We start from the raw sequence: 25,858 nt of genomic DNA, 5'->3' as shown, positions 1-25,858 counted from the left end.
GCGTCGAGCTGCCCACCAATACTGACATGGTCACCCCGGCCTCGCAGCTAACCGATGAAATGTGGAGAAATCTGGGGTCCGGGGCCAGGCACCGCCGGTAATCGCCGGCTCTTGGCTTGAGGAAGGCCCTTGTGAAGCTCACGAGCGCCATGACCTCCGAGATGGGCTCCTCCATGGGCGTCCTCAGACATGGGCGACTCGATGAGCAACTCCGAGACGGGTTCTTCAGACGTGAGGCGATCTAATGGCATCTAGCATCTAATGAGTGTGGTCGCTACAGGCCCTGCAGCTCGGGCGTGGCCGTTTGGTGCCACTTGTCCGTGTCCTCGTCGCGGCACAGCACCTTCCATCCGACACGCGTCGGCGTTGCGCCCGTCTGGATCACCATCGGCGGCGCTTGGACCCACTGCCATGCGCCGTGGAGGTGCTGTACGGGCGTGTCGGTGCGCGAGATGTCAAAGTTCATCTCGCCCTCCTCCTCCTCTTCGGAGAGCACGCCGATCGAGAGCGCAGGCGAGAGCGGGGAGCCCCCGACAAACCCATCGGGGGGAGGCTCGACGCCGGCTCTCATGCCGTTCACGACCTCGTTCTCCCACCCCTCTAGCTCGGGCGGCATCCACACCTCGTCCGGCATCGGCAGGGCCGAAGCTGAGGTTGAGGCGGTCACAGTCGCCCACTCGGGGCCTGGGCCGGGCACGACGGACACGGGCGCACGCGGCGGGAGGTCGCGCGCCGCCGCGGTCAGGAACTCGCCCATCGGCTTGACGACCCAGCGGCGCCGCGACGCCGGGCCCTTTATGGGCCCGTCGAACCACCCGAGGTGCCCGCCGGCGCCCGTCACCGCGAGGTAGACGTGGGACCCCTCCTGCACCTGCGAGATGGGGAGGGCGGTGCCGTGCACCACGGGGTCGTCGTATGCGTTGATACCGAGCGTGGGTCTGGAATCAGCACGTGTCCAGTTGGCGTCCTGTTGACGGCGCGCGTAGTGACGCGCATCGACCACTCACACCCGGATGTTGTGGATGAGCTGCGCACTACCAGCATACTCGTAGTACTCTTTCGCGCCATCGAACGGCCATGGCGGGCGGGGGCCGCCGGCGCGCGCCGTGAACATCTCGTCGACCATCTTGAGGCGCACGTCCTTGCCGAGGCTCCGCAGGTGCTTCATGGCCGGCACGCACTCTTTGAGCTGCGCGTTCTGCTCCCACATCAGCGGGTTGCGGTCGTAGTGCCGGAAGAAGAGCTTGATGAGGTTGTGTGCGAGAGCGCGCGAGTACAGCCGCGAGGACAGCCAGCCGTCCTCGAGCGCGTGCGAAAGCGCGTTGATGTCCCACGGGCAGCCGATAACGGTGCCCGACGAGAGGAGGGACGAGTCGCCGCGCTCGCCGAGGTAGCGCGCGAGAACGGACGCGCCGAGCGAGAACCCGATGCCGTGGAGCGCCGACTGGGGGAATGTGTGTCGCAGGTAGTGCGCCGCCGAGTTGAGGTCGCACGACGCGGCCGCCGAGTAGAGCTGCGGGGACGTGAGAGGCGTGCCGCCACAACCGCGGAACTGGGGTCAGATCGGGCAAATTACTGGACGCACGTTGACGACGACGCCTCGCGCCCCGATGCCGCCCTCGCTCGTCGGCTTAATCGCCCAGTTGAGGATGTTGCGGACGTAGCTTTCTCTAGCATTTCCCGTCAAGCCGTGGCACACGACGAGCGTCGGTGCGTCGACGGGGAGTTCCAAGTGATTGGGAGGAGTGATGTCGAGGGAGCTGGTGTCAGTCTCCAGTGCTCAGTGCCGGTAATGAGGTAGGCAGGAATCGGACATTTGGGCACTGATCGCCGCGAGGTGACACGCCCCGGTAACCCCAACAGCCCCGCCCATTCTCTGCACTCACATAGTGCCGCCGTCAGGCAATCGCAGCATCGTGCGCACATAGTCGACGCGGTCCACCTTGCTGAAGTCGCCCATAACGATATACGCAGTCTGGAAGTGGCCGCTGGGGTCAGCGTTATCTCAGCAACATGCACTTGGGCAGCCACCAGGCGGGCTTGAATGTGCCCTTGAGGCTGGGGACGTTGCGGTCGACCCAGGCCGTGACGTCTTCGGCAGCGTCACGGGCAATTGTCCCCGCTGAGCGGGGGACGACGCGCACGATCTGGCGCGCCCACGTCGCGACGCCGAGCATGCCGAGGAGCGCGAAGAGAAGCTGGGCGGGAAGGGCGAGCGCCTTGCCGACCAAGCCTTGGGGGAGGTAGAAGGAGTGTGGGGTGGGCGCGGGTGGGGTTGAAGGGAGCGGGGTGGGTAGCTGAGGAGCGGAGGTGACTTCGGGAGGGGAGGAGGGAGGGTGGAGAGGAGGAGAAGGAGAGGGAGAGGGAGGGAGAGGAGAAGGCATGAACGGAAGTGTTTATGAAGTGAGCGTAGAACAGAGGGCGTAAGGCGTAAGAGTATGCGCAAAAGAGGCGCAAGGCGTATGTGCAGATGAGATGGAGACGGTGACGGAAAAGGAGAAGAGATACGAGATCCAACGTCGACGGGAGGCGGTGCCTGACTATCAGACAGTCGAAATTCTGAGGTATCTGAGGTCATCGGCCACCGTTAGCCGGGCGCATGGACGCCGGAACACAGTGGCCAGTTCTCCGATGGAGGAGACAGGGGAGGATGCCGGGTTGGAGGGAGCGCAAGTGCATTGCTGAGTGAGCGCTGTCCGAGCATCGAGGCAGCAGAAATGGGGGGAGATGACGGTCTAGAGGCCAGAGACGATGATGAGGACGCCACATGAACATTACTGAGCACATGACGACGATCGGCGCGGTGGCGTACCTCAGCCTAAATTTGCCACTCACACAAATATGGGTTGGTGCACTTTCTTGACACTGGGTGCATCAGTGCAGAACGTCGGGCGCCGAATGCATGACTCCCCGTCACCCGCCCTTCCCGCTCGCTCGAATCCCAAACGTATCATGTCTAAGTCTACGCTACAGATGCTAAACGGACACGTCCGCAACCTTGTCAGCGACGTCGTCGACGTCGACGTCTACCTTCCCGGCGGCAGCAGCAAAGCTAAAGCCCTGCTTGGTCGCCGCGGGCTTGGCGGCGGCCGTCTTGCCCTCGTCGCTAGCGGCAGCCGCAGCGACCTTGCCGCGCGGCCCAACGGCCTCAAACCCGTCCTCGTCGGCCGCCGCAGCCTCCTTCGGCGGCATGCGCGAAGGGTGCACGCGCACAGGGCGGCGCTCCTCCTTCTTTTCCTCCTTGGGCGGCGGCGCAGGCTTAGCCTTGGCAGCCGCTGCTTCCCTGCGGCGCGCTTCGGCGTGCTGCTCTGCCTCGAGCTCGCGCGTGTGCGTGTCAACGGGGCGCGCCCCGCCAAAGGGGTTGGCCTTGGCGGGCGTCGCCTCGGGAGAGTTCTGGCCCGATGGAGCGGAGGAGCGGGGCGCGAGCTTTAGGCGCTGGCGCGTAGGCTCGGCCGGAGGAGCGGCGGGAGCAGGGACGCGGGTTCCGCGCGACCACTGCCGTCAGCACTTGCACTTTACTCTGACAGTTTGACAGCTTGACAAGGCAAACTTACAGTCGACTCGGTGTCGGCAGGGCCAGCGGGGCGGTGAGGAGGAGCGTCGCGGCCGCCAGGGCTGTGCCTCTCGGGCTGAGCGTTGACGAGAGGGCGCGCCGAGCGCCACTGGCCAGCCTCATCGGCAACGGAGGGGTGGGAGGGCTCGTGCTCGCGGGGACGGCCGTAGCCAGAGCTCTCACGCGAGCTCGGGGTGAACCTTGCGCCGCGCGCAGCAGACCAGTCGCGGTCCTCGCTGCCAGCGTTGGACGAAACACCCGAGAATGTGCGGCGGGGAGGGTCGCGGGCTGGGAGAGGGGTGGCGCGACGCCACGAGTTGGACTCGTCGGCAACCGAGGGCGCAAAGTCGCGGCCGCCAGAGCGAGACGCAGCTGGAGTCAGCACTGCCTGTGCGTGGTGGTTGGGGCAAATGTCACGCCGTCTTCTTCTTCCAACAGGAACGGTCACGCTTTGGATGAGGTGAGGATGCCTCAACCTCGTGCACGGGGTAGTCGCCTTCTATTCCCCCTGCGCTACTGTGCTAGACGACCGCTGCTTAGGCATGTGCACTCGCTCCTCATTGACACCGTGCGTGCTATGCGGCTTCGAGTGGGCACACGAGTACTGCTAGAACGCCCCTTTGCGGGTATGAGCGCTGTCGCGCGCTGCTCGCCGGCTGTTCCACGCAGTTCCCCGCATCCCAAGGATCATCTCCCCTCCGCTCTCTCCTTGCCACCATCTGGAATCTCAGGACACTCACGCGCGTCAGCAACGTTGACACGGATCGAGCGCCCGCCAAGGTTGGAGCCCGAGCGGTCGAGGGCGGACTTGAGGCCGGCCTGGGTGCTGAACTCGACGTAGCCAAAGCCCTTGCTCTTGCCGGTGGCGGGGTCCTTTACAAGACGGACTGAGATGGGCGTGAGTTCCGAGAAGCAGTCACGGAGCTCGGCGTCGTCGGTCTCGAAAGTGAGGTTGCCAATGAACGCTGTGAAGGGCGGGACAGTGGGAAGGGGCACCTCCTCGCGCATGGGCGGGCCGCCGCCGAAGCGCGAGCCACGGTCGGGCATGCTGTCGAGATAGCCGGGCTCGCCACGACGGGGAGTAGCGAGGGGGTCGCGCGCGGCAGCTGGGGTTAGTTATCATCGAGTGCACGGGTGATAGGAGGCAGGAAGGCCGAGACCGAGGAGGGCGAAATGAGAGGAGAAAGCCGACGGAAGGGATAATCTCGAGGACAAAGACGTACGCGCAGTGGGAAGAGCCTCCATCTCATCGGCCCACGACGTGATGCCACCAGCTGGAGTTAGCAAGTGAGAGTTGAGCGCGAGGACGAGGACAAGGGCCGTGTTCAAGGAGACGTACCACTTCCCATGAAGTCGGCGAGGCCCATCTTCTGGCCCTTCTGTTTCTTTGGAGCTGGTGTGAGCATGGCGGCGCATAGGGTAGGGAGTCAAAAGCGTACGCATGATGTTTGTTTGTTTGTTTGTTGTTGTTTCGAGTAGCTGAAGAGAGAGCGAGAGAGATGGAGACAACAATGGATGCAGTACGAGCCGCTGCGGTGTACGGTGGGGGCTGGGTGGCTCGTAGTCGCCGCCGAAAAGTGCCAGCCATGAGATTTGCCACGTGACCGGCGTTTCGGCGATATCCCCGAACTGGTCTGTTGATCGCATCTGGATCTCCTCTCTCTCTTCCTTGACAATTCCACAACAACAACAACAGAAGTGTTCACCATTTGGCGCCATCACCAGCAGCGTGCTCAAGCCGTGGGCTTTGAGCTATGCACCACGCATCATGTAGCAGGCTCCGCAACCTACTAGTGTTGGACGAACGAACTAGCTTTGCGGAGACCACCGAAGGACACAGTGACATCGGGCTGTGGTCGGTGCCAGCAACGGATGGCTGATCTTCGACATCAACGCCCTTTTTCCATCTTATTTACAGCCCCGTCTCTGACCTCTTACGACCCACTCCCCCGGACCACGGCGCAGTAGTGACTTCTGCATACTGAACGACTAAGGCTCCGAGCCCCTCAGATTCCACACACAGCCGCGCTGTGCCTCTGATGCAAGCCTGCATACAACACTTTACTTATTCTCAATCGCCTCCACAACCACTGCCCCAAGCTTGATGGCGAGCTCCTCCTCGTGCCGCGGCACAACGAGCTGCAGACCAACCGGCATGCCCTCGAGGCCCTGTACGTCGTACTTCTCCCACGCGCTTTTCTCGTCCTCGCTGCGGTACGCGCGCCCAATTTCGCCCACATCGCCCCGCTCCACCCTCCCGGCCGGAAACACGAGGCTCGTCTGGTCCGCGAGGTTCCACACAAACGTATATGTGCCCTCGCGGATCGGGAACTCGTACCGCTTTGCAGCGGGGTAAGGCGCGACGGGAGCGATGACCCCGTCGAACGCCCGCCCTGTGCCGGTGAGGTGGCGCGACGCGTGCCAGTGCGCAACGAATTCCGCGAGATACGCTTGCCGTTCCGCCTGAGTCTTCCACAGGTCCTTCACAGTGGGCGGGTTTGCGCGTGCCGCGGCGGCCGCCGCGTCGAAGTGTGCCAGCCCAGCGGGGAAGGGTTCGGGGATGGCGCCCGCGATCGTGTCCGCGATCGTGACGCCGCCGTCCCCCTTGATCAGCGCCATGAAGAGGTCGAGCGCGCGCGGGACATCGTAGGGCTGCCACTCGACGACCGTGTGGCCCGCGGCCTCGAGCGCCGCGCGCGTCTCTTTCAGCACACGCGTGATGGCGGGCGTGGGCGCGATCGCGCCGTCGTCCATGATCATGCCGAAGCACAGCTTGGTGGGCACCGCGACGTCGCGCCACGGCAGCTTGAAGACGGCGGGGTCGACCTCCCACGGCTTCGCGTCCAGCACTGCCTTGCTCCACATCTCGAGGCCGTCGAGGTCAGGCGCCATCGGACCGATGACGGACTTGATCGCCTCCTGGCCCGGCAGCCCGGGCCGCCCGCCCATCAGCGGGAAGCGGCCCGCGGCCGCCTTGAGGCCATACACGCCGTTAACGGCGCATGGGATGCGGATGGACCCGCCGATGTCGGTGCCTGTGCCGAGCGGCGAGCCGCGCAGCGCGAGCAACGCGCCTTCACCGCCGCTCGAGCCGCCCGCGCCGTATGCCGTGTTGTATGGGTTCGGTGTGTACCCCCACACGTTGTTGTACGTCTCAGCCATGAGCATGGCGGTCGGCACGTTGGTCTTGCAGAAAAGGACGGCGCCGGCGGCGCGAAATGCCTGCGCCAGCACGGCGTCGGCGGCCGCCGGCTGCCCGCAGTAGGCGATATATCCGATCGTCGTGTCGTGCCCCTTGACGTTGACGTTGTCCTTGAGGCTGACGGGGAGGCCATGCAGCGAGCCCCGCGGCGTACCTGTGCGGGCGTACTCTGCGTCGATGGCGCGCGCCTCAGCAATGGCCGCGTCGAACCAGATCTCTGTCAGGCAGTTTGTGAGCTGCTGTGCGATCGCGGCGCGCTTGCAGAATGCAGTGACGACGGATTCGGAGGACAGCTCGCGCGACAAGAGCCGCTTGACTAGCTCTGAGGCAGGGGTCTCAGTGATCTCGACCTCTTGTGGGGAGAGCACGCCGCACGTCGCGGGAATGTCCATTACGTTTAGGGCATCGGTCGGCTTGATCACCCAGTCGGCAGGGATGGCCGCAGCGCGGGCCGCTTGTTTCTCTGCCGCGACGTTCTTCCAAGTCTTGCTCTGGGTCATTGCAAGTGTGAGTGCGATGTCAGTGAGGGGGGGATACCGGAGACGGCGGTGTCACTCGAGGTCATAAATACAGTGGAGAGAGTGGGCAGACTACCTGCAAGGTGGTTTTGCCGGCAGGAAGATGGAACTCTGTACATCCGCACCTCCGGACATCCGCCGGCGCCTCGTTATGACAGTCGAGCCGCGGCTCCTCCCACGCTCAGTCTCTTCAACACATCACCTCTACTGTCCGCAAAACGCACATCGTCTTATTATGTTATCCGTACATCGTTCACCGACGCACCGTGCCTCGCTCACGGACGTCGCCGGGGGCCGGCGTCACATCTCGGCAATCTAAGCGAGCATCGTATCGGTCGTATCAGCTAAGCGCCGCCAGGCATGTCTACACGGGCCTCTGCCCACTTCTCATAACCTCAACTTCCGTCAACTCGTTCTCACTCGCCTCTCTGCACTACAATGCTCCGTCCTCTTCTCCGACAGAGCGCCCGCGCGCCGCGCCTCGCGCGCGCAGTGACTACGGCGCCCCGCGCCGCCGCCGTCACGCAGCACGCGACAACTGCCGGCCCGCCTCCGCCGCCCCCCGCTCCCGTGGTCAAGAAGGCCGAGGCGAAGCCGCCAGCGACGTTCCACGTCGCGGGCGCGCAGCCCGTCGCCGTGTCCTCGTCGGGCGTGACGTTCCGCATGGCCGACGGGCGCGAGGTGCTGGACGGCGTGAGCGGCGGCGCGGCCGTCGCGTGCTTGGGACACTCGAACCCCGACCTCGTGGCCGTCATGGCGCGGCAGGCCGCGCAGATGCCGTACGCGTACCACCAGGCGCTGGGGCACGATGTGAGCGAGGAGCTGGCGCAGTTCCTCGTGGACCGTTCGGGGGGCGCGTTCGTCGCGGGCGCATTCCTCAACTCTGGTGCGTGGTGGGCAGACCGAGCTGACGGCAGGTTCCGAGGCCGTCGAGGCCATTCTGAAGCTCGTGCGCCAGTACTGGATCGAGGTGGGCGAGCCGCAGCGCAAGTACATTATTGCGCGCTCGCCGGCATACCATGGAAACACACTTGGCTCTCTCGGCGTGAGTCACCCGTACCACTCGCACTGACGCCAGACAGGATACGTGCCCGGCCGGCGCAACTTGTACGACAACTACTTCTCGGACGCGTACCAACACGTGGACACGCCGCAGGCGCGCGACCGTCAGCCGGGCGAGGGCGACGCGGCGTACTCTGCGCGCCTGGCGGCGGAGCTGGACGCCAAGATCGACGAGCTGGGCCCGGAGAACGTCATGGCGTTCATCGCCGAGCCTGTCGGCGGCACGGGGCCCGGCGTGACCCCGCCGCCGAAGGGATACTTCCCGGCCATCGAGAAGGTCGTGAAAAAGCACAACCTCATCTTCATCATGGACGAGGTGATGAGCGGCACGGGCCGCTCCGGCTCGCTCTTCGCGTTCGACGCCGTCGCAGAGGGCGTCAAGCCCGACGTCATCTCCATGGCCAAGGGCCTCGGCGGGGGGTACGTGACCATCTCGGGCGTGTTGGTGGGCCAGCGGCTGGCGGACGTGATCCGCCGCGCGGGTGTGTGGAAGAACTCGCACACGTACCAGAACCACCCGGTGAACTGCGCCGTGTCGCTCGCCGTGCTGAAGAAGATCGAGGCGCAGAACCTGCTCGCGAACGTGCGTGCGCGCGGCACGCAGCTCCTCGAGGGCTTGCGCGCGGCGTTTGCGGACGACAAGCGCGTGTTCGAAGTGCGCGGGCAGGGGCTGTTCCTCGCCGTCGACTTTGATGTGCCGGCGTCGCTGGCGCCGCGGTTCGGCGCGCGCGTCAAGGACCGCGCGATGAAGAACGGGCTTATGGCGCTCGCCGGCGTCGGCACCGTCGACGGCGTTAATGGCGACTGCATCATCCTCGCGCCCGCATACACTATCACGCCCGAGGAGGCGGACAAGATGGTCGCGATGGTCAAGAAGAGCGTCGACCAGTGCTTCGCCGAGCTCTAGACTCTGTACACATACATAGTCCGCATGTACAGTAAATGTGGTAATGTTACGGCAAAGGCGACATGGCGTTTGCCAACTCGTCAGCGCCCGCCTCGGGCGCTGTTCGGAGTGAGCTCGGCTGGGGCACGCCACGCGCGTCACTGCCCAAACCCAGGATGCTCCTTGATGAACTCGATCTCTTCGGGCGTGCTCTGGCGCCCGAGCACGGCGTTGCGGTGCGGAAAGCGCCCGTACTTGGCAATGATATCGCGGTGCTCGACGGCAAACCGGTCCGCCTCAGCCTGCATCGGCCCGCCGAGGCGACGGAAGAGCTCGACCGCCGCGTCCTGGTCCGCGAGCGCCTCCGAGTGCATGTACGGCATGTAGAGGAACATCTTCTCCTCGGCCTTGAGCGCGGTGTCGAGCCCCTTCGCCACGGCATACTTGCTGAGCGCGAGGGCGTGCGCGTCCGTCTCAAACGCGCGCGGCGTCGCGCGGAACATGTTGCGCGGCGCTTGATCGTACACGATCACGCCGGCGAGCGCCGCACGCCCGTCCGTGAAGCACTCGCGCGGCGTCGCGCCGCAGTAGGACGCGATGTTGGCCGGGTCGGGGTTCGGCGGCGCGGGCGCCGACGAGAGGCAGTGCCAGATGTCGATCAGGTGTTCGCGGCACTTCTCGTCCACGGGCGCGCCGCCCATGAACCACTCTTTAGGCCCCCAGACGCCGTACCAGAGGCCGAGGACGTCGTTGACCCAGTTCGGGCCGAGGGCCGCGGCGGCCTTGGTGCCGTTCGCGGCGGTTCTTGCCGCGGACATTGTGGAGGTGTGGGTGGAGAGATGGGGAGGGAAAGAGGAGAAGGTGGGGAGGAAGACAGCGACGGTGAGAGCGAAGACGAGGCCAAGAGCAGCGATGACGCGGAGTGTACGGGACAGTGTGGCGATGCGAAGATGTCAAGGAGGCGGTGGACCTTGTGGCATTTGTTGACGCCAACCAGGATCAAGCTGTTATTAAAGATCGGCGGATGAATGTAACCGGAAATTATCCTGGTGGTGACACGGTCCAGCCAGCTCCGCACATGTCCGCATACGCGGCTTGCTCAGCATCCTCACGCCTCGTCAGACGAGAATAGATGCGGGAGAGGAGCGAGGGAGGGCGTAGGCTCCGAGCTCCGTGTCCGAGACCCGACTGGGGCCCAGGTGCGGGATGATACTCGGGTACTGCAGCGTGGCCCCGTGACCTCCTCCTGATTGGACCCACACACAGCGGACGCCTGGACCTCACGCCGTCCTGATGACGACGAAAGCCGATGTGCAGCAACGCCTCCAACGAACTACCTCTCCTCCTGGTGCGCAGTTTCTGGCTTTTCCTGCTCCTCGTCGTTCTCCTTTTGGCGACTCGCAACTCTCCCGAGCACCCACGGCATCACAGTCAGCCCGGTGCCCACGAGATACGTCGCGCCGCAAAACACGCCGGCGTACGTGAACGCGCCTCCTGCCTTTTCAATCAGGACGCCGCTGATGACGGGCCCCGCGAGGATGGGCAGACTGATAGCGGTCCACAAGACGCCGATCCACGTCCCGAGCTCCTCGGGCGGCGCGATCGCCGCCGTGACCGCACTCACGAGGGTGATCCACGCGCCGGACGCGAAGCCGTACCCGCACAGCCCAGCTACCGCCGCGGCGGTAGGCATGGGCGTGGCGCACCAGAACGCAAACAGCGTGGCGGAGGTGAGAAGTGCGAGGGCGACGTACACGCGCCACGCGCCGTATCTGTCCGCGATGACGCCGCTGGTCGCGCGCCCCGCGAAACTGCCCGCTTGCAGGATGGCGATGGCGTACTCGCGCAGCGGAGCGGGGGCTATGGCCGGCGCGTCGAAGTAGGGCGTGAACATGTTGAGCATGGAGAGGGCGGCGCCGAGCGCGAGGAAGGTGAAGGCGCGTGAGCGCCATGGGCTCGCAAGGGCGGGCCATGGCGCCGGGCGGCGCGGGGGCAGGCGCGCGCGCAGCCACAGCCATGCTGGGAGCATGAGGACGGCGTTCATGCCTGCGACAATTAGGAGGGCGGGGCGGAAGGGCAGGCGGTCGAGCAGCGCCTTGAGGAGGAGTGGGTATATGATGCCGCCAAAACCGCTGCCGCAGCCGACGATGCCAATGGCGGTGGCGCGGCGGCGAGCGAACCAGTGGCCGCAGACGGAGGCGGAGGGACCCCAGATCATGGATGTGGCGAAGCCGAAGAGGGCGTGCGCAAGGAGAAAGTGCGGGTAGGCCGTGCAGAAGGAGAGGGCAAGGAGAGCGGCGAAAGACAGGCTCGTTCCGGCGATCACGAGGAGACGCGGGCCGTGGGCGTCGAAGAGGCGGCCGAAGAAGAGGGAGGGGAAGAAGGTGAGGGTTGATTGGAGGGTGCCAATCCATGCGATGGCCGGCTGTGAATAGGACGCGAGCTGGTGGGTGAGGTAGTAGCCTTTGAGTTGGCCGAAGGAGGTGACTGGCGTGAGTGGGGACGGAGGGAGAGGGACGCACCAAACCCGAACATAGTGAAGAACAGGAGGGCGCCGGAAAGAACTGCAAGCCACGCCTCGCGCCCTCCGTCTGGTGGCGGGCCGTATGTGTCCTCTTCAAGGCGTGTGGGAATGGTGGCGAGCTGGAGGTCGGGGAAAGGGCCGGGGTGTGTTTGTGTGCGCGCGAGCGCCTCGCAATCAAGCGAGACGGTGGGCGCGGGGGAGGTGGGGCGGTGCGGGGCGAAGTCGTGAATAACTGGGTCGTGTGGTTCGTGAACTGTCTCGAGTTTTGGGCGCGAGGGGCAGAGTGTGAGCTCGGAGACGGCTGGGAGGAGAGGCTCGGCGCGGACGGCGGGCTCGGCGGCCCCATCCCGCTGCATGATGAGCGCGGCGACGTGCATGGTTGTGGCTGTAGCAATGATCTTTGCTGTCAGTCATATATCAGTAGCCACGTAGCCGTGTCAGTGGTCCATATTCCAACATGTCCAACGATATGCCAACAGCGTATGCAGAATATGCCAATGGAGCATCTGCCCTCTGCCACTGATATCTGCCAACGCCGTCAGCCTGACTCCTAATCTCGAGCGCCACGAGGGCGAATTTCGCTTGGAACGCCAAATATGTCGGAGCCCCCTCTGACCAGTCTGGTGCCGGATCTCAATGCGGCATGCACGGCAGGCGGCAGACGGCTTCGAGATGGAGAACAGGCACGGGCGAAGCGGCGGCGCGGATGCTTGCTCCCGGCGCCGGATTTGACCTCTGCCAGCATTTGACCTCGCCGTTTGACCTGGCTGAGCGCGGACCGGTCTGGACTCGTCGCTCGGCGCCATGTTGTGGCCCTGAACGTTGGGGTCTCACACTGCGCGTCCTGCGTTTGCCTGCACCTGTCTTTTGCGGGAGCGCTTGCGAGAGCATGCACACGGTGAGGTGGGCTATGGCCACTGCCGCGGCTGGAATTGCGGGATGTCTGCAGAGCCAGAGCGAGCAAGAGATCGGTGAGCGACGTCAAAGTGAAGTATAGGCCCTCGGTTGCCCAAGCGCTACCCCGCCTGTACTCACCATGCATCTGGCCTCAGAGTCCGTCCACGGCCGCGGTAGCGGAGGGCATCTCGGCGTGTTCGTCGGCGGCCATGCCCGCTTACCGAGATTTCGGCTATCCCCGAGCACATGCCGGTGGGCGTGCCTCGCTCCAGACACTCACCTCTACCCATATCACAGATGGCATCTCTGCACGCTCTCCGCGTTCGCCTCCGCCTCCCCCTCGGTCTGCCCCGCCCCGTGCGCTTCAGCACAGCAACAGCAACAGCCATGCCCTCCCCCCGCCTGAGTACGCCCGGCCGCGCGGCGCTCGACAAGTGGCTCGCGGAGACGACGGCGGCGCGCGTCGCCCCGGCCCTCTTCGTCGGCGTCGCGTCGAAAGACGACGTGCTATACTTCAACTGTGCGGGCGAGAAGGTGCTTGGGGCACCGGAGCGCGGCATGGTGAACGAAGATACTGGTGGGTGTGGCTTTCTCCACCTCTCACGCCAGCCATCGAGATGTGGAGCATGACCAAGCTCGTGACCTCTGTCGCGTGCCTACAGCTTAAAGAGCGGGGGATGGTAGACTACGACGACGCGGAGCTGTGCGAGCGCGTGCTGCCGGATCTGTGCGCGATGCCCGTCTTGCTGGGCTACGACGGCGACACACCGCAGTACACGCCGCGTACAGAGCCGATCACGCTGCGGCGCCTGCTGACGCACACGGTGGGCCAGGCGTACGGGAACCGCGCGCAGCTGCGTTGGGAGCGCGAGAACCTGCCCGTGCGCTGGGTTGCGCCGGGCGCGACTGCCGCGTCCTTCGCCACGCCACTGAACATCCAGCCGGGCACGTCGTTCGTGTACGGCCTCGGTATCGATTGGGCGGGCATCCTGCTTGAGCGCGTGACGGGCACCACGTTGGACGAATATTTCCGCGAGCACATCTGGGCGCCGCTCGGCATCACGGGCATCACGTTCCTCCCGACCGAGGACATCAAGGCGCGCCTGATGCAGATGTGCACGCGCACGCGCGACGGCGCGCTCGTGCACACCGTCAAGCTGCGCGAGGTGAGCGCGATGACGCCCGCCGATATCGTGCAGCAGGCTGGCGGCGGCGGCCTCCTCGGCACCGCGAGGGAGTACCTCACGTTCCTGCAGGCGCTATTGCGGTGTAAGGACGAAGACGGGATCGTGTCGCGCGCCGGGTTCCGCGAGCTCTTTACGGACGCGCTCCCGCCCGACGACGGGACGCGCGACTGCCACGCCGCACTCGGCGCGTTCCTCAAGTTCCGCGGATACGGCGAGGAGCAGTACACGTCGGGCCGCGCGGTGGGATTCTCGCCCGGGCTGTGTTTGAACCTTGCTCCGAGCGCGAACGGGCGCAAGGCGGGCAGCGGATTCTGGTTCGGCGCGGCGCGCAGCGAGTACTGGATCGACCCGGCGTCGGGTCTGATTGTGAGTGTGTCAACGGGATGGTCTGACACCAGGGATTGTGCGCGACGCAGCTCATGAACGATCACGAGAAGATATGGGCGGGTGTGTACGCTTCGTATGAGCGGACAGTGTATGATGCTGTGGAAGGCGTGGACGAGGCGCGGTTGTAGCGTGAATTGATAGAGGCGTGGGAATGACGCATTGCACCTTGGTGCTGGCTGACACCCAACCGACTCGGTCGGCGTACGGCGCACTCGCCACGACAAACCAAGATGGCGTGGCAAAGCGCAGCGTTGTTTTGTGAGACACGACATTGAATGAGAGGGACGCGACGTCAATGTCAACACCCAATCATTTTAGGCCGTGGTGCTCCCTGTCTGGTGCGGAATGCGATCAACTCAGCCTTCGTTGGTTGAATCGTGCTAACGCAGCGTCTCGGAGCGACAAAGATGCAGGCGGTGGTTGGACGCCGGGCTTGAGTTGTTTGAGTGCGAGGGGCTTGTTGGTGCAGCTAGACTCAGCTCAGGAGCATCACACGCCGTGTCCACCCACGTCGCCGCAGTTACAAGGCGTGCGGAACTAGTTGCGAGTGGACCAGAGACCGCTGCGAAGCGTATCTTGTCGCAGATATCGACAAGGCGGTGATGAAGTGAAAGAAGAAGAGTAAAGTGGATGGAGGATGACGGAGGAGAGGGAGGATCGAGGAGTGGTGATTCAACCGCCGACCTTTCCTCAAGCTGCTGTCAACAACACGCCCAACTCGATTCAATTCAATCCACTTCATCTTTCTCTCTCCCCTTCTACATCTCTCCATATTTATATCTCCTCTCCTCTCTCTCTCTTTCTCTTCTCCATCGCTCCCCACCATCGCTCACAGTGTGCTCAATCCAACGCGACATCATGACCCCGGCCCACACCTCTAGGCCATCCACGCCCCCCATCATCACTTGGTGCAGCTCACCCCCGATAGCTGCTATCACTCTCGCAAACTCTCTCGCAAGCGTCCGTCTTTCAGACTCCCCGGCTACCCACTCTCCTCTCCAGCCCACAGTCACCATCCCCGCAGATGCCTTCCCACACATCATCGACCTCATCTTTGACTCGGCCTCCCGCGCAGCTCTCACCGCTCTCCGCACGGCCTGTTCAACATGGCGCGAACGCGCCGACTCGTACCTTCTTGCGCACGTTGTCGTTCAACGTGACTGTGAACCCATCCTGCCCAACGGCGGGCCAGTCTGTGCCCATTGGACCGAATTCCGCCCACAACTCCTCGATCTCGTCGACATTGACGGCCGCAATCCCTGCCCCCTCCCCAGCCAGGTTTACATGTTACGCACTGGCGCCGTTGAGGGATTAGGCAAGATGACACTACCGCGCTCGCACACCCTCGTCCTCTCCGCCGCTACCATTCAACACTCATCTGGTGCTTGCCAATCTTGGAAGAATCACCTCTCTCGCACAACCCGCCTCGTTATTCAATACGCTACGGACAACCCGCGTAATGATGTATGGGACCACATAGGCAGTGCCCTCGCTGATCCCTCATGTACCGTGACCGAGGTCGTATTTTTGTTCCCAAGGACGACTTCCCGCGATCCCCGCTTTGAACTCGACTTGCTCATCCCCATCCGTGTGATTTGCTGGAAGCTGAGGGGGCAAGGGCGCGCGCCGGTCCGCCTCAAGATGACACTCGTGAACGCACTTCCATGGCTCGCAGTCGCCCTCGACAAAAGCGGACCAAGGAAGAGCGAGAGGCGGGACATGGTCGCCTGCTTTCTTGGTGCCACAGGCCTTGGGCGGGGCGATGCGGCGGCTGTCAAGGCAGCGTTTGGGCACTACCTCGACTTTGTAACGTGTAAACAGTACGCGGCGAGGGTGGGGGCCAAGGACAGTGCGCGCGAGAAGTTTACACCGCGTCGGATTGGGTCTGCGTGGCTGCTGGACCGATACAAGGTGCTTCCTCCTGTCGACACAGGGCGGAGTGTTGCGCATCCACGTTCGATACTTGAGCCTCAGCCTTGGAGAGCCTTCGAGCTTTGATAGATTGGGGGGGGGGGGGGGGGCGAGGAGGCCTGCGTATGTGTAGTCGTAGTTCCGTAGTTGCATGATGACGACAACAGTGATGACGACAGCGATGCCGAGTAGCTCGACGCGGAGAGGCACGGGGCCATGGGGGGATGGGATGAGAGCGACGAGCGAGTAAGATGTAGCGGCGAGACGAGCGCCGAGTCATGTGGATTTGGATTAGATTTGAATCTTGATGATATTTGTATTTGCCACTGATTAACAAAGTTACATTCCGCAAGAGTGATCGAGGGGATTGTTTATAATGGCCATTACAAAAGATCCGTGCACCTCCCCGTGGGACGCGGTCGCTTCTGCCCATCTCGTGCATGTCGCACATCTTGTTCTTGTCGTCGTCGTCGTCGTCCTCGTCGTCCTCGTCATCTCTATCAACTCTACTCCCCTCGCCACCAGCCCCTCTTGCACCCACCTCCGCCATGCCCACCATCACTGCCGCCACCCGCACAACGCTACTTCCAGCGGACTCCTTCCCACACATCATAGACGCAATCTTTGCCGCCGCACCCCCTCTTGCCCTCCTCTCCCTTCGCACCGCCTGCTCCTCCTGGCGTGCTCGCGCCGACGCCCTCCTCGTCTCCCACCTCCGTTTCGACGGCGTCTCCTTCCTTATCCCCTCTCCCTCACCCCACGAAACCTCCTTTGCGGTGTCTGCACCTACACTCCGCGTCCCAGCCCCCGACTGGCTTTCTACACCCCTCACCCACGCCGTGCGCACCCTCGACATTGCCCCCCTCCCTCCGCACCAGCCGGTACAGCCCTCGCGCCTGGCCCCCGCTACGCGTTTCCGCAGCCTCCGCACCGCCCGCATCGCCCGCGTCCTCGACTACTGGGAGCACGGTCTGTTTGAGGTCGACACCGTCGTGCTCCCCGTAGGCGCCTTGCGTGCCGGCCACTTCGACCTCCTCCGGAAACAGGTGCGCACACGCATCGTCGCCCACATCCCCTCGGCCTGGCCCGAGCGGCTGTTCGCCGACCTCGGCGTGATACTCAAGTTTGGGCGGGCGACTGAGCTCGTCCTCGTCTTCTCGCACGAGCCGCAGAGCCACCCCAGCCAAACAGACGAGGACGAGGGCGGGGGATACGCGCTCGGCCTCGCCGCCGCCCGCGGCTTGTCGGACAGCATGACGAGCGACCCGCTCGCGGCGGCAGACGCCGCATGGCCACACCTCCACGGACGCCGGGGGTTGCGGATCGACATTGTCAACTCGGGCCGCGCGCGGCACGACTGGGAGGGCGCGGGGCGGCGCGCCACAGAGTGGCGGCTATGGCGCCGGTACGAGGCCAAGCATCCCGAGGCCGCGCGCGAGGAGATGCTTGATGCCGCACATAAGATCATCCGCTTCTTCTCACTCGAGGAGTACGCGGACGAAGTGGGCGCGGCGTACGCCACGGAAATGTGTTTCTGATGGGAGGGTGGCGGTGGCGTGACGGGGGCAAGGAACCAAACAACGTTCGGGGCAACGTTGGTCCGCACCGTAATGAGTGCGTTGCGCGCCATTACACAAATTAACATCACGGAGCGACTGGTGCATGCTTCTCATCAGCATGCGGACGTTGTATATCACAGCCCTCGACGCTGCCGAGCTGCCCTCTTGCCCACCTACAATCAGCACGATATCCACTAATTCCACCATGGCCGACAACACCCCCACCGCCAACGTGACCAACACCGCGCCCACGACCATTACCGTGCCAATCATCGTCATCACGCGCCCGGACAACTAGCGCGCTGTCGTGAGTGTGGGTGGAAGCAGAGCTGAGACGTAGTATCGGGTCACACGACCATGACTTGACATTGGGCATTTCATGCCAAAACCCCCCCGTGCATTCTGTAGAACTATGCATTTGACATGTCAACTCGCTTCTATGCCATACACAACAGCCGCGCGAACAATGAACGGGGCTTGGCGGCGGCGGCGGCGGCGTCGGGCTCAGAGGTCTCGGAAACGCCCGCGGTTCGCGCCTGAGTATCAGCCTCCCTCTCCCTCCCCCTCTCCCTCTCCGTCTCCCTCCTTCATCCTCTTTCCTCTCTCCCCACTTCCCCCACCCCACTCACCGCCTCCCGCGCCACAAGCAACGCCTCGACGCCCTCGCTCAGCTCCCGTAACCCCATCTCGCGCTGCAGGAGGCCCGTATACGCCGGGTCGAGCACGAGATCGGGCTCGATCCGGCTCGCAATCGCATGGATCCGCAGGCGCGTGGCTGCGTCCGGCGCGTGCCAGAGGAGTGCGGGGGCGAGGCCGTCTTTCATGATTTGCGCGCGGTATTGGGCTATGGGGGCGGGGGTGGACATGGAGTAGGGGGAGGGAGAGGGGAGATGGAGGGAGAGACGGGAGAGGGAGAGAGGAGGAGAGAGGGAAAGAGGAGACAGAGGAAATGTGCACGGCCGACGGCCGAGCACATCTGGGCTGCTTGCTTCGCATCGGCCTTCGGGCTGAGGCCGCTTGTAGGAGTTGGATGTGGTGTGCGCCGAGCATTGACAGGTCTCCGTCGGAGCGTCATCGTCGGCCAGGCACACGCAACGGCGGCGATGATCTCCGGCGTCGAGTAACGCAGCTGGATAATCTTCTGATGGCGGCAATGCTGAACCTACGCACAGCTCGCGCAATCTCTGAACATCGGAGCCACCTCGACGCCGCGTCAACTCGCCTCGGCGCTGCAGAGAGTGAGCGGCGCTTAGTTGATGACGGAGTTTGCCACCCAACGACTTTGGTGTCCCTGACGACGTGCGGTGAATTGATCCCCGCCCACGTTCACCCACCACCTCGTATTTCCTCATCTCTTCTCATCTCCCATGTCCTCTCTCCCATCAATCATCCCACGCAGAGGCTCCCTCCTAGACGGAAGGATGGACAAGCTCTCCCTCGACGACCTCACCATCCGCTCCTTCCGCTTCCCCACCCCGCCCGCCATTCTCTCCCTCTCCCCCCCTCGCGCCCCCGCTCCACGCGACCCCCTCCCTTCAAAGCTCGACCGCACAGCCTACCCCCACATCTTCGAGACTGTCTTCAAGCACGCCCCGTACGACAGCCTCCTCGTCCTCCGCGCCACATGCTCCGAGCTGCGCGACCAGGTCGACGAAGTCCTGCTCCACCACATTGTCGTCCGCGCGCCAGCGAGCACGAGCCTCATCGGCCGCCTGCTCGGCACGCTAGCCACGCCTCCTTCTCCCGTACGCTCCGTACTCGGCCGCATGCCGCGCACAGACTGGAGTCTCGATGAGCATCTCGCCGAAGCAGTGCGCGTTGTGGACATTGACCGGGCCGACGGCGTCTGGGACCTCGGCGAGGTCGAGGAGCTGCGGCGCCTCCCCAACGTCGCTGTCGCGCGCTTCCGTGGCTCATACCTCCGCAACATGGATCCCGACAGCGCAACGCTCGACCACGCCGGCCTGCTCGGCCGGCCGAGCATTGTCGTCAGGATGCACCGCACAGGCCATCCCGTCATGGCACAGTACCCGCGCGCCGATTGCACAATCATCGCGTCGCCCGTGTACTACACGACCACGACGCCGCTGCTGTGGTGCAGCAACGCGACGGGAAAGTCGGGCGTCGCGGACAAGACGGCGTGCGCATACGTCTTCCAGCGCGTGCAGGACGGCGCCCTGCCCGCCGTCGACAGCATCTACGCCGGGCACATGGTGCGCTCGATCGCGCAGGCCGCGCTGCGCCCAGGCGTCCTCGAGGTGATCCTCGTCGAGGGCGAAGCATGGGCAAAGTCATGGAACGAGCACGCGGGCACGTGGAACGAGCGGCAGATGCGCAACTCGCTGCGCACCGTCATTCTCGAGGCAGCACACGACATTGCACCGCGGCCGAGGGACCGCGAAAAGGTCGCAAAGGTCAAGCGCAAGCTCAAGTTTATGTCTGCGGAGCAGTACCGCGCCGTCTTGGGCGACAGCAAGTACGACCTCTTGTCGCGCTGGTAGGCGCCTGCGTCGGCCGAGGTGACTGAGTCCGCGGCAGCCGTATCTCGGATGAACTTCGGCCCTGCTCGGTCTCTCCTCGTTGGCCGCTCCTTGGTGCATGCCGCCGCTCGCCGCCGCCGCTCGCCTCACTCATGCATTGCACCCCATCCATGACGCTGGCATCAACCGCAAGCCGGGACCAGAATAGTCACCGCTCCGAGTCTCGGGTGTTTGGACCTTCAGGCTTTTCAAGCGCGAGCGTGCCATTACGACCTTGCATACCCTACTCATTTCCATCATTGCAATGGGTACCCATCCGCCTACGCGCTGCACGTAGGGGATGGCGCCAAATACAATCCCAGGTTGGGTCATTCGCTTTAACGCCCGCTTCGACTACTCTGACTGGGTGGGACGCAGAGGAGTGGGATGCGTGACCGAATTTTGGAGGCATAGCCGCTGTCCGTCGCCAACTTCCGAGGCCGCATCATTACCACTCGCGCCCTCCAGTTCAGGCCATCACTGGAGCCTCATTTGTGCGAGCTCGAGCCCGTCGCGTACTCCGTGCGCCATCGAGCCCCGCCGTTCGCGCTGGTCACGAACGGCGACTTTCCGCCTGCGGTGAGTTATACCCGAATACGTTAGTGGCGAGCTGCAACGTCCATCAACATGCCGTCTGTCTGTTATCTATCTGTGTGTAGGTATGTGTGTTTCAACCATGTATGTAATCTCTGCCATGCCAAGGCGCCGTGGTGTGTCGGCGTGGTGCGACACTCATGTCGGCCCTGCGTTTCGTGATGATAACCGGCCGGGCCGGACATGACCGAACATGTCACCGCGCGAGGCCCATATCACGCCGCCCACCGCCTCGACGTCCGTCAACCACCATGAAGGCTTTCCAGATCAAGTACCACGCCCACCCGCGCGAGCATGCAGTGTGCGTGTGAGACGGTGCCGCTCACGCCAGCTCGGACATCCCCCCGCCCGTCCCCGGCCCCGGGCAGGTGCTCGTGGACGTATATGCCGCGGGGCTCAACTTCTTCGACGTGCTCCAAGCGCAGAACCTGTACCAGCGTGGGTCTCTCCCACCCTGCCTCTCCGCTGACCCCAGACAAACCCCCTCTCCCGTTCACGCTCGGCGTCGAGTTCGCGGGCCGCATCGCCGCGTCCTCCCCCATCCCCCCCGGGTGCCGGTTCAAGCGCGGGGACCGGGTGATCGGGCGCGGGCTCGGCGCGTACGCCGAGCAGAACGTCGCGCTGCCCGCCAACCTCCTCCCGCTCCCCGAGAGCATGAGCTACGAGCAGGGCGCGGCGTTCTACGTCGCCTATCCCACGAGCTACGAGGCGATCGTGGGGCGCGGGCGCGCGCGTGCTGGTGAATGGGTGCTGATCCATGCGGCCGCGGGCGGGGTTGGCGTCGCGGCGGTGCAGATTGCCAAGGGTGAGTTGGGAGAGGGAAGAGGGAGGAGAAGGGGGGGAGAAGAGACGAGAGACTCACGCCAGGCCTTGGGTGCCGCGTCATCGGCACGGCGAGCACGGAGAAGAAGCGCGCCGTCGCGCGCGCCGCTGGCTGCGACTACGTCCTCGACTACACCCTCCCGGGGTGGCAAGACGAGGTGAAGCGCCTCACGGGCCAGCGCGGCGTCGACATCGTGTACGACCCCGTCGGGCTGCTCGTGCCCAGCCTCAAGGTCGTGGCGTGGAACGCGCGCCTGCTCGTCGTCGGCTTTGCGGGCGGCACCATCGAAAAGGTGCCCGCCAACCTCGTGCTGCTCAAAAACGTCGAGGTGCTCGGCGTGCGCGGCGGCGAGACGAGCGTGCGCGATCCCAAGCGATACGCCAAGACCATCGAGGCGTGCTTCGACATGGTCGCCGGCGGCAAGGTGACGCCCGTGCTGCACGAGCGCGTGTATGAGGGCCTTGAGGAGCTCACGGAGGGCTTGGTGGATCTCGAGACGCGCAAGGTGTTTGGGAAGGCTGTCGTGCGGATCCGCAAGGCGGACGGGACGCCCGCGCGGCTGTAGGTCGCGCTGTAGCTTGTATCTATCAGAAGGCGACGGTGTGAACTTGGATGGGCGAGCGACTTTACCCAGTCGAGGAACTCATCAGTGTGGCTTGTGCGCGCAGCAGATCCATCAGCATGAGGCAAGAACAGCTCCCGCCTTGCTAGCATTACTGAATCCATCTCTTGCACTACTCCCTAAGCCCTCGCGACCGCCAAGCCTCCACAGCCTTGCCCAGCCTCTCCAGCGCAAGATCCAGCCTGTCTGGAGCATACGTGTGCGTAAGGCGCAGCCATCCTGGCGTCCGAGCGTGGTACGACTGCCCCAGCCCCTGCTGTCAGCTCACCCCACCCCCCCACCCACCACTCCAACACCAAACTCGATGCAGTGCCGCCCAAAGTCTTTCTCCTCCTCCATCGTCTTGAATCCGAGGTTGCTTGCGTCCACCATCATGAAGTGTCCAGAGTTGACCGGCACTGGCTTCCAGCCCTGCTTCTCGCAGAACGCGGCCATTTTCTCCGACGAGTCGCGCAGCGCGTCAACATTCTTGGCCACAAGCTCCTTGAACGTCGGCTTGTCGTTGATCAGGTGGGATATCAGCGCGTCGCCAATGGATCCGACTACTGTCAGATGTTCACTGCATCGACTCACGCTTCGCGACGAAGCTGATGTGCAGCAATCCACGGATCACAAGCGGGTTGTGCTGGCTGATTATGACGCCGAGGCGGAAGCCGTTGCACCCGAAGCTGGCGTCAGCACGAGACTATCGCTGCCCTCACTCCTTGCTGAAGCTGTATACGACTGCGATCAGCAATCGTCTCAAGGGAGAGCCTCACTGTGCAACCTCGACTTGTCAAATCTCTTCCCTGTCTCCTTCTCGACGTCGAGCGAGAGCATGGAGATGAACGGTGGCGAGTTGGGGATTTCTGCCGTCAGCTTCAACCGCCGCCCGATACGCACTCGGATTATCCCACACGCTTAGGGCATAGATCTCGTCCGAGATGAGGTGGATGTCGTGCTTCTCCGCGAAGAGTGCATAGTCGAGCAGTACTTCCTTCGAGTACGTCCGACCCCATGGGTTTTGGGGAGAGCAGAGGAGCTGCAGTCAGCCCAGTCGCAGTCATGTAGAGCGAGCTTGCAGCACTCACGACGGCCCGGACGTTAATGCCCTTCGCCTTGCAGTCCTCCATGGCCTTCTCAAACGCGGCGATCTCGGCGCCGGGGGTGGTGAACGCGATGTCGGGCTCTGGGCCGTATACATGAACGATGCGCGCGCCGGAGCGCACGACCATGTTGGCGTCGAAGCCATTGTAGCTGGGGTGAGCATGCTACGCTGCGTTGTCCCCCCCTCCTCAGATGGAGTCCGTATCACCAGGCCCCTCGAGAAGCCTGAGGAAGGGCCCGCGAGTTAGACTCACTGAGGCGCAGCAATGAGAACAGCATCCCCTGCGTCACCGAGTACGCTGAACAGCTGGTCCAAAGCACCAGTAGCCCCAGGCGCCGTCGCAATGTCGTCCGGCTGCACGGGAGTTAGCGGGGTAAAGTTCCTGCTATCAGCACGCTGCACGAGTACACCTCGAGGCGCCGGACGACCCCACGCACTCGTTCCACATGTCCGCGACCGCCGTGTGGAAGCGCTTGCTCGCGCTGGCCTGTGTGCCATACGTAAAGTCGTTTGGCCGGAGCGCCTTTGAAAACACCTTGGCATAATACTGCCGTCAGCTCGCCCAGCGCCTCCGCACCTCAAGATAGTCCTTCGTGAGCATGGTGTTCTCGGCCATGCCCCTGGCGTCAGCGACCCGCGAGTCCGGCGGCTGTGTCCGCGCACAGATTGATCATGCCTGAGGGGTTCGCTTCGTCATCGTACGCTGCGATCAGCGCGGCCGCTGCACCACCCACTGATGCGGAACACAAAATCAAGGCCCTCGGAGCCGGCAAAGTGCTCGTTCTCCCACGTCCGCCGGCTCAGCTTGGGCCCGGTGTATGCGGCTTTGGCGTCATGCCACTCGCCGACGACGGCGGCGTTGACTAGCGGCTTGCCGCCCGGCCCGGTCTTCTTGGAGGAGATGGAGAGGCCAGCGAGCTCGGCGGTGGGAGGGGACATGGTGAGATGGGACGGTGGAGTAGAGACAAGAAGTAAGAGAGAGTGGATGGACGATCAGGTGGGCGATGGAAAGTGGAGGTGGGTTGGGCGGTATGCGCCGTGAGAGTTGTCAACCAACCTCTGCGAGCGCCGACTCAACCGCGCGTACTGGACCTCGCTGTCCAGCACGGGGCCGGCACTCATGCATACACGCGCCGTACGCGCCGCACACTCGACTGTAGCGCTGGCTCTGCCCCATCTGCCGGCGAGCAACAGTCAATGACTCGTGTCGGCTCGTCGGCAACCATCGGCCATTGCCGAAGCACGCAACGCCTGCGTGCTTGACCTGCACTAGGACCCATATCATTATACAACTACAAGCTACAGCACCACGCGCACCTCGTCCCCGACCCGCGCCTCGTACTCGTGCGAGCTGAGGAACTCGACGCTCTTCTCCATGCGCGCGCGCACCTCTGCGTCCGAGTGCGCAAACTCGTGCCCCGCGAGGCGGAAGAGCCCCATTCCGTCGGCCCAGAACCCCTCTTCGTCCCAACACACGTCCGAGGGCACGTCCACAGCATCTCCTTGTGGCACCAGCGTCGCTGTGCGGCGCCACGCCGTGCCGGCCTCGAGCACGTTGACGAGGGTGAAGCGCGTGTCGGTCGCGCGGTTGAGCAGCACCGCGCCGAGGAGACAGCAGAGGGCAGCGAGGGCGTCGCGCCACTCGCCGTCGTCGGCGAGGAGGACGACTTTGCGCGCACGCAGCACGTCTGCGAGCATGTAGACGCTGGCGCCGCGCAGGGCCGAGAGGGGGAGGACGAGGCGCGGGCAGCGCGCGAGATAGGCCGCGCACGCGGCCGAGTCCGCCAGCCCGCGCGGCGTGCTCAAGCGCGGGGTGTAGATCGAGGGCTCGATGAGCGGGAGCGGGGCGAGGACGACGAGCGTGGCGCACGACGGGAGGCGGGGGCCGATGCGCGCCCAGTCCAGGTCACCGATGATGCGCAGCGTGTTGACCGAGGGCGGGAGGGGTGGGAAGGGGAGAGAACGCACCGGCCGTCGCGAGAAGGGGATGGAAGGGGACGTCGGAGGCGTAAAGCCCGGCGGGGTGAGGTTGAGGAGGTCGAGCGTGTCGACGGGCGCGGCGTAGGCTGCGTGCAGCGGCAGCGTGCCGGAGCCGGAGCCGGAGGAACCGGCGCGCGGGATGTGGTCCGTCGCGATCGAGACGTGCTTGTGCAGGACCGCGTCGACACGGGCGCGCCAGGCGCGCGATGCGGCACGGAGGGAGAGGAGCGTGCCGTGCGTCGCGTGCGTAAGGATCCCGTCCATGATGTGTGGGAACGCGGTGTGGTCCAGAGTGAGAAGGGGTCGGGAGGTGGGGCCGTTATGTGTTCCAGAGCTCGGAAGCGACGCCTTGCGCCGAGGAGGGCTTGTCACGCATGATTGCTTGCTGCTTGTGCGCTTTCCAGCTGGCAATGGCCGCTTAACGACTGTCATGGGGGCCACGAGTGGGCTGTGGATAGTCGAGGAGGAACAAGGTTGCAAAGTTGTTGATGTTTCGGCGGGGCGGAATGTGGGCCGTGACTGGCCGAGGCTTGCCCACCGAGACCGA

The 25,858-nt window shown here is 64.2% G+C and overlaps 14 protein-coding genes across 14 annotated transcripts; 6 read left to right on the top strand and 8 right to left on the bottom strand.

The window, feature by feature from the left end:
• Nucleotides 1-274: 274 nt before the first annotated feature.
• On the bottom strand, nt 275-1,960 carry COLE_06249 (uncharacterized protein; the record flags this gene model as incomplete). The annotated part of the gene is made up of 4 exons (XM_018424550.2): nt 275-938; nt 1,008-1,552; nt 1,586-1,760; nt 1,887-1,960. The coding sequence occupies 4 exons, from the start codon at nt 1,958-1,960 to the stop codon at nt 275-277; spliced, it is 1,458 nt and encodes a 485-aa protein (XP_018275217.2).
• A 1,016-nt stretch (nt 1,961-2,976) lies between these two features.
• On the bottom strand, nt 2,977-4,920 carry COLE_06248 (uncharacterized protein; the record flags this gene model as incomplete). Its single annotated transcript, XM_018424551.2, has 5 exons — nt 2,977-3,495; nt 3,555-3,925; nt 4,294-4,659; nt 4,777-4,827; nt 4,893-4,920. The coding sequence occupies 5 exons, from the start codon at nt 4,918-4,920 to the stop codon at nt 2,977-2,979; spliced, it is 1,335 nt and encodes a 444-aa protein (XP_018275218.2).
• A 694-nt stretch (nt 4,921-5,614) lies between these two features.
• COLE_06247 (uncharacterized protein) lies at nt 5,615-7,147 on the bottom strand (the record flags this gene model as incomplete). The annotated part of the gene is made up of 1 exon (XM_018425861.2): nt 5,615-7,147. The coding sequence occupies one exon, from the start codon at nt 7,145-7,147 to the stop codon at nt 5,615-5,617; it is 1,533 nt and encodes a 510-aa protein (XP_018275219.2).
• Nucleotides 7,148-7,711: 564 nt separating this feature from the next.
• COLE_06246 (uncharacterized protein) lies at nt 7,712-9,242 on the top strand (the record flags this gene model as incomplete). The annotated part of the gene is made up of 3 exons (XM_018424552.2): nt 7,712-8,159; nt 8,191-8,318; nt 8,352-9,242. The coding sequence occupies 3 exons, from the start codon at nt 7,712-7,714 to the stop codon at nt 9,240-9,242; spliced, it is 1,467 nt and encodes a 488-aa protein (XP_018275220.1).
• Nucleotides 9,243-9,379: 137 nt separating this feature from the next.
• COLE_06245 (uncharacterized protein) lies at nt 9,380-10,039 on the bottom strand (the record flags this gene model as incomplete). Its single annotated transcript, XM_018424553.2, has 1 exon — nt 9,380-10,039. One exon carries the CDS (start codon nt 10,037-10,039, stop codon nt 9,380-9,382), a length of 660 nt encoding a protein of 219 aa, XP_018275221.1.
• Nucleotides 10,040-10,554: 515 nt separating this feature from the next.
• Nucleotides 10,555-11,756, bottom strand: COLE_06244 (uncharacterized protein; the record flags this gene model as incomplete). The annotated part of the gene is made up of 2 exons (XM_065626470.1): nt 10,555-11,708; nt 11,744-11,756. The coding sequence occupies 2 exons, from the start codon at nt 11,754-11,756 to the stop codon at nt 10,555-10,557; spliced, it is 1,167 nt and encodes a 388-aa protein (XP_065482281.1).
• Nucleotides 11,757-13,029: 1,273 nt separating this feature from the next.
• On the top strand, nt 13,030-14,344 carry COLE_06243 (uncharacterized protein; the record flags this gene model as incomplete). Its single annotated transcript, XM_065626469.1, has 3 exons — nt 13,030-13,219; nt 13,252-14,195; nt 14,228-14,344. 3 exons carry the CDS (start codon nt 13,030-13,032, stop codon nt 14,342-14,344), a joined length of 1,251 nt encoding a protein of 416 aa, XP_065482280.1.
• A 730-nt stretch (nt 14,345-15,074) lies between these two features.
• COLE_06242 (uncharacterized protein) lies at nt 15,075-16,214 on the top strand (the record flags this gene model as incomplete). The annotated part of the gene is made up of 1 exon (XM_018424556.2): nt 15,075-16,214. One exon carries the CDS (start codon nt 15,075-15,077, stop codon nt 16,212-16,214), a length of 1,140 nt encoding a protein of 379 aa, XP_018275224.1.
• A 353-nt stretch (nt 16,215-16,567) lies between these two features.
• On the top strand, nt 16,568-17,665 carry COLE_06241 (uncharacterized protein; the record flags this gene model as incomplete). The annotated part of the gene is made up of 1 exon (XM_018426114.2): nt 16,568-17,665. The coding sequence occupies one exon, from the start codon at nt 16,568-16,570 to the stop codon at nt 17,663-17,665; it is 1,098 nt and encodes a 365-aa protein (XP_018275225.1).
• Nucleotides 17,666-18,190: 525 nt separating this feature from the next.
• On the bottom strand, nt 18,191-18,736 carry COLE_06240 (uncharacterized protein; the record flags this gene model as incomplete). Its single annotated transcript, XM_018427042.2, has 2 exons — nt 18,191-18,222; nt 18,316-18,736. The coding sequence occupies 2 exons, from the start codon at nt 18,734-18,736 to the stop codon at nt 18,191-18,193; spliced, it is 453 nt and encodes a 150-aa protein (XP_018275226.1).
• A 317-nt stretch (nt 18,737-19,053) lies between these two features.
• COLE_06239 (uncharacterized protein) lies at nt 19,054-20,187 on the top strand (the record flags this gene model as incomplete). Its single annotated transcript, XM_018419817.2, has 1 exon — nt 19,054-20,187. One exon carries the CDS (start codon nt 19,054-19,056, stop codon nt 20,185-20,187), a length of 1,134 nt encoding a protein of 377 aa, XP_018275227.1.
• Nucleotides 20,188-21,050: 863 nt separating this feature from the next.
• On the top strand, nt 21,051-22,187 carry COLE_06238 (uncharacterized protein; the record flags this gene model as incomplete). The annotated part of the gene is made up of 4 exons (XM_018421032.2): nt 21,051-21,100; nt 21,131-21,237; nt 21,275-21,604; nt 21,667-22,187. 4 exons carry the CDS (start codon nt 21,051-21,053, stop codon nt 22,185-22,187), a joined length of 1,008 nt encoding a protein of 335 aa, XP_018275228.1.
• Nucleotides 22,188-22,356: 169 nt separating this feature from the next.
• Nucleotides 22,357-24,270, bottom strand: COLE_06237 (uncharacterized protein; the record flags this gene model as incomplete). Its single annotated transcript, XM_018424557.2, has 12 exons — nt 22,357-22,497; nt 22,530-22,786; nt 22,818-22,912; nt 22,946-22,967; nt 23,003-23,092; nt 23,127-23,265; nt 23,315-23,480; nt 23,585-23,713; nt 23,769-23,878; nt 23,909-23,951; nt 23,995-24,034; nt 24,066-24,270. The coding sequence occupies 12 exons, from the start codon at nt 24,268-24,270 to the stop codon at nt 22,357-22,359; spliced, it is 1,437 nt and encodes a 478-aa protein (XP_018275229.1).
• A 360-nt stretch (nt 24,271-24,630) lies between these two features.
• COLE_06236 (uncharacterized protein) lies at nt 24,631-25,743 on the bottom strand (the record flags this gene model as incomplete). The annotated part of the gene is made up of 1 exon (XM_018424558.2): nt 24,631-25,743. The coding sequence occupies one exon, from the start codon at nt 25,741-25,743 to the stop codon at nt 24,631-24,633; it is 1,113 nt and encodes a 370-aa protein (XP_018275230.1).
• Between the last annotated feature and the right edge of the window lie 115 nt (nt 25,744-25,858).

Source organism: Cutaneotrichosporon oleaginosum (genome assembly GCF_008065305.1).
Source record: "Cutaneotrichosporon oleaginosum strain ATCC 20508 chromosome Unknown ATCC20508_contig05, whole genome shotgun sequence".
Lineage (NCBI taxonomy): Eukaryota > Fungi > Basidiomycota > Tremellomycetes > Trichosporonales > Trichosporonaceae > Cutaneotrichosporon > Cutaneotrichosporon oleaginosum.
Note: the sequence above shows the minus strand (reverse complement) of the source record. Positions and strands in the feature narration are given on the sequence as shown.